A 5,680-nucleotide genomic window follows, 5' to 3' on the forward strand; every position below is an offset into this window, starting at 1 on the left:
GTTGCCTTCCTGGCGTCCTTTCTCAATTTTCAGACTCGTCGGACATCGTCTTGTCGGATTGATCGGTGACCGACTCTAGCCTTGAGGTGCTTAGCAAGTCCATCTTTTCAATTAACTTTGATTCCTACTCCTAATTCCTAATTTTGTAATTAATTATTGACAGGGACCTTTACTTCGTAGAGATTGGTTCTTACCTCCTCAGTTAAAGATCACAAGACCAAAAATTTAGTGAGTTAGACAGTTCGTCTAATTGCCAAACATTGACACATGATCTTCAATTGATAGATGCTATCATATAAATTTTATTTTGTTTTATTCATCTTCTTTATCTTGTGTTCCAATAATACAGATTTGAGTCATCTTCTTTATCATTATGACATTATAAAATTTTTTTGTGAGTTATATATACATTATAATTGCTCAAGTTCAGTTTTTTTAAAGGGCCCCATTTTTTAGTTTCGCACAGGGCCCCGGATTTTACCGGCCCGGCCCTGTTCTTATTATCTGGGTACCTCTGCACCATATTGGCGGTAGGTTGAACATGGCCTCCTTTCTCAGTAGTGTCTTTAGCCCGAGCTTTCTGCTCAACATCTTCAACTAATATCTCTTGTTTCTTATGTTTCGGAGTAGTGGAGAAATTCCTCCATGAAGGAGGGACTTTGCAATCATGCACTCAGCCACGAATTTATCGTGTAAGGCACACTCAAGGGATTTTGGTTCCTTCACAATGTACAGTATCTCATGACTTATTGGAATCTCATTTTGCTCCGTACGTAGTCCCTTATTGGAATCTCTAAAAAGACTTATATTTAGGAACGCAGGGAGTACAAAATTTTAGCGAAAAGATTCTTTGTGAGAGATTTGAGAGCATGGAAAGTATTTTTTTTCCTTTTCCGGAATAGGAATTTTTGTGGAATATAAAACAGAAAAACCATTAGAACAATCCCCTAGGATTCAACACTACAAATCAACTTGAATATGAATTTTTTTCATAAACATTTAAATCTCTACTTTTTCCATAGAAAACGTTTGAAAAGATGTTCTACTTTTTTTTTGTTCATTGTTTTGAGATAGCTCACCATTCATGCTGAATGGTTGAAAAGGTGTTCTACTTTTTTGTGAGATAAATAGTAGTTTATTCCATTAAGATAGTGTTACAATCTTCCAGCAAGAGAGCCTCAATACATGGAGGTCCTCTGCCAAGCCACACAGCCGTAACTCACTCAGAGCGACTATACCTTTCCAGACAATCTGTAACCCTATTATGAGATCTATTAAGTTTCTGGGGAATAAACACTATCGATTATAAGGGACTTGACTTCAGCTACTAAGTGACCAAAAACCTAGAACTAGAAAGACCATAAATCAAAAGTGATCGATAGAATGGTCGGCTTGTTTTCTCTTGAGCGTTCTACAATTATTTGAGATCGCCATATATTCCACCACACAAACATGAAGAACTACTGTGGATTTACAAAGAAGGCTTGTGCTTAACTACATTTGTAGTTCCCCTAAATACTTCATTTGTAGCAGTAGCGACCGCTGACTCGTCTCATCCCATTACTTAATTAACCACTCACCGATAATGGCGGATGAATTACATTTACGTACAAGGGAGTGACCGACCGAGTCACGTGACAAGCACGGCGTGCATGTGCGATCTCTCGCAAACCGCCCTTCGTGCGCTCCGACGCCTTGCTGGCTCTCAAACCGCCACCGCGGAGCCAACCACCGGTCGTTGGCCGCCGGTTTCCGTCGCCGCCGCGAGGTAGGCGGCGCAGACGGGCCGGGCCGGCGCCCCGAGCGCGGCGTCCACCGCGGCGTCGCTCCACCGGTCCCTCATTGCCCTGTTCAGCCGCGCCACGAACCCCGCGCGCCGCCGCTCCAGGTGCTTCAGGAACCGCGGCGAGATGCAGTGCGTGTTCGACGCCGACGTGTGCTCCTCCGCCGGCGGCCACGACTCGGCCGGGACGGCGGTGGCGAGGTACTCCACCATGGACTCCGTGACGCGCGCCGGCGCGGCGCCCCGGCCGTCCCACAGCCACATGCGCGCCACGGCGCGGCGCACCGCGGCGGCGACGGCGTCGGCGGCCCCGGCGCTGCTGCCGCCGCCGGAGGACGGCGACAGGAGGCGTGGGCTCAGCGAGATGACGTACTCCCCATCCGTGACAGCGTCGACGGCCGCGTCGTCAGCGGTGAGGTTGCCGCCGGCCATCAGCCGCACGGTGACGCGGGCGACCCGGCGCCGCGGGAACGAGGGGTCCGGGAAGAGCGCCTCCTCGACGCGGCGGCTGGCGCGGTGGAGCACGCGCTCGGCGCGGCCGTTGGCGACGAAGAGCAGGTCGAAGCGCCGGCCGGCGGCACCGGCCGCGCCGCCGCCCCGGACGACGTCGATGCGGAAGCCCTTGGACGCCTCGTGCTGCGCGAACAGCGAGACGGCGGCGACGAGGGCCACGGCCAGGTAGCGCGCGGCGATGCTCCGGCCGGAAGGCGAGGGGCGGGACGGGGAGACGTTGTGGGCCGCGCCGTGGCTGTCATCGTCAACGACGGTGATGGACGTGGAGGAGGAGGCGGCGGTGGAGACGGGGAGGAGCAGCGGGGCTTCCATCGGTGACTGACCGGCCGGCGGAGACAGCAGAGCAGAGCAGGAGCTAAGCTATAAGCTAGGCTGCCAGCCAGCTATGGGGGCAGAGGAGGTTGGGATTGATTATTGGGCCGTGGCAATAATGCGAGCTTTGGCGCGCTATTTAAAGGCGAATTTTTTCAGCTAACGTCCCAACGGATCGGCCTAAATGATTTATTTTACTGTATTTATTTATTTTTGTTGATGAAAGGCCTACATGATTGACGTGACTCGGTTCTGTGTCAGGTTCTTCTTCTCTCGAACCTGCTCTGCTCGTCAGATTTTTCTGCTGGTGTGCATCCGGCAGCCGATCGATGTCAGAATCTCTCACTCTCGATTCGCCTGCTTCGTGGCAAAAATCTTGGTCTTGTTAATTGTTATACATGTATGCGTCCAGGCTAAATTGACGGTGGGCCTGTGGTTTACAATGTGAAGACAAGTAAGTAGTTGAGTGGAGTGGAGTATCTGGACCGGTGGCTGCGGCATCACAGAAACTACCAACTACCGGCCATTGCATCACGCCTAAGCTCGACCACTAACTTATTTGTCAGGTGACTAGTCCTCAGCGAGCGTCTCAATAAGATTCTTGGCGCATGCTTCGTAAATCGTACTCCCTTCGTAAAGAAATATAAGAGCATTTAGATCACTCGGAAGAAGATGTTAGGACACCGTCAAACAAAGGGCAGTCAAGCCTGATTGCCCGCAAGGTTTCTTTAATTAAGTATGCTCAAGCAAAGCTTGTTTTCTTTTCTGTTTGAGAAAATTGCAGAGGCCTCCTCCATTTCAATTAATACTACTCCCTCCGTTTCGATTTACTCGGCGTTGAACTAAAACCACGCCGAGTAAATCGGAACGGAGGGAGTAGAAACCAACGAGAGCATCATTTGACAGGCACATACTGGCTAATCAAAAGCATATACCAAACTTAAGATCTTCAAAGGAGCTGGAGTAGATCTTCAGACAAAGCTTGTGATATAGGAGTATGCATGTACATCCAGTTGATTAGCACGACATGATTGCATGGGCTCCATTTCGTCATTTTGGTGCCCAGCCTAATACTACTCGTCCCATGTGTCTCGGTCGGTACCCGAACCGCGGATGCATGCCAGCACGCACCTCCACCCTCCACTTGCCACATGCATTGAGTCATCGACTATTGGTAGTATATTGTAGTCTGAATATTTTCGATAATTTTGACAACTGGTTGAGGGGTGTTGACAAAAAACAATTCTTCACAAATCCTCATGCGGCCGTAAAATTTCAGGAATGATTTATTTTATATTTTTAAATGACTTTAAATCTACAGTGTATGCTATTCATGCATGTCGCCATTGGCTCCGTACTTAGGATTTCCTGCATAGGCCGGAGGACAGGAAACATTTTATGAAGGCATTTACCCGGTTCGAGCATACGGACCGAGAGTTTCCTTCCATCATGAATGACGGTGTATGTTTTGTATAGGACATCGTATGCCATATGGCACTTTATTTTCTATTGCTGTAAAATGGTGTTTACTTTTATGTTTTATTTGGACTTGTTGGTTTGTGTGCATCTTGTTATGCATAGATCGGGTATTCACTCATTGTGGTTGTTTCAACTTGATGTAACATTTGATCTTCGGTGCTCGGATAAGCAGTTGATGGCGTCGGATAGGGATCCCATGATTGGCAAGGGAAATTCATGTTCTCGGGCTAAGTCTCATCAGTGCTTGCTTATCCGTGATCTCTACATTTGTGATGGGCCTTTCATTCTCGGGGATGGGGTCGATGCGCAATTTGAAAAAGTAACCGCTCAATTCTTTTGGGAGGCCGACGCAACTAAGTGCAAATATCACATGGTCAGATGGACTGACATTTGTAAACAAAAAGGAGGGGTTCCGTGCTTGACAAAGTTAGAGCTCGGTTCTTATGGGAAAGAGATGTGGCTAGGTGCAAATATCACATGGTCAAATGGACTGACATTTGTAAACCCAAAACCTAGGTAGGTCTGGGCATCACCAACTCCAAGAAAATGAATTTAGCGCTAGTGACCAAGTGGATTTGGAAATTTGCTCAAGGCGACGAAAGCCTTTGGGCCCGTCTTCTTAAAGCCAAATATTTTCCGAATGGCTCATTCTTCGAGTCTAAAGCCAAGCGCTCCCAAGTTTGAAATGAGATTTAGAAATGCACTCAAATTTTCAACTTGGATGCTCTTTCGCCATAGGGAATGGGAAGGATACTAAATTCTAGTTGTCTAGGTGGATCGATGACAAACCTCTATGTGCTAGATTCCCTGAGCTCTTCAAATTTGGCCTAAATTTAGCGCAAAGGGCAGGATGTAATCGCCTAATTATCAACTCTGACAACCTGGAGGTGATTGAGACCATGCAGGACGGAGGACAGTCAGCGGGAGCGGCGGCGGCAATCTTCGATGACTGCTATCACTATGCTTGTGATTTTATCATGACTAAATTCGAACATTGTAATAGAGAGGCTAATAAAGGAGCACATGAACTTGCTAGATTAGCTAGATTTTTTTCGACTTCGGATTGGTTGAGGAGCCTATTAGTGAAATTGTAACGCTTCTCACAAACGATGTATTGGTCATTGCTAATGAATAAAATCTCGTTTTAATTCAAAAAAAAAAGATTCCCTGAGCTCTTTGTCATTGCTTACGTGCCTAAGGCCAACTCCACTGCGAGACCCCATCTTGTCCGGGTGCGTTCGTTTGAGGTAAAACGGACGAATAGCGTGGCCCAACGCGCGGCCTCAAACGGACAAATGTCCGGATTCCGTCAGTTTTCGACCCATCCCCGGCCCAAAGTTGCGCTCGATTTGGGGTGAAACGGACGCGCGCGGACGGCCGCGACGCACGCCCTTGTCCCCCCGTGGCCTGCTTGTCGGGGACACTAGCAGGCCCTCCGCTCCCAACGCTTCGGCCCTCTCTCTCCCGCCCCGCCCCGCCGCCGGCGCCGCCGCTATTCTCCGGCCGCCTCCTCACCGTTGTAAAACTTTCTTTATTAAAGACAATTTCGATTGGGTTGTAAAATTATTTTAATTTTCAAACAATTAATATTTG

At 48.4% G+C, this 5,680-nt stretch overlaps 1 protein-coding gene across 1 annotated transcript; it reads right to left on the minus strand.

Annotated features, from left to right (window-relative positions):
• Positions 1-1,365: 1,365 nt before the first annotated feature.
• On the minus strand, positions 1,366-2,735 carry LOC119349719. The gene has a single exon (XM_037617808.1). The coding sequence runs from the start codon at positions 2,606-2,608 to the stop codon at positions 1,706-1,708; it is 903 nt and encodes a 300-aa protein (XP_037473705.1). The 5' UTR covers positions 2,609-2,735; the 3' UTR covers positions 1,366-1,705.
• Positions 2,736-5,680: the final 2,945 nt, after the last annotated feature.

This window comes from Triticum dicoccoides, chromosome 1B (assembly GCF_002162155.2).
Source record: "Triticum dicoccoides isolate Atlit2015 ecotype Zavitan chromosome 1B, WEW_v2.0, whole genome shotgun sequence".
NCBI classification, from domain to species: domain Eukaryota; kingdom Viridiplantae; phylum Streptophyta; class Magnoliopsida; order Poales; family Poaceae; genus Triticum; species Triticum dicoccoides.

Coding starts and splice junctions, on each gene's coding strand:
- LOC119349719 (XM_037617808.1), bottom strand. CDS start 2,608: ATGGAAGCCCCGCTGCTCCTCCCCGTCTCCACCGCCGCCTCCTCCTCC.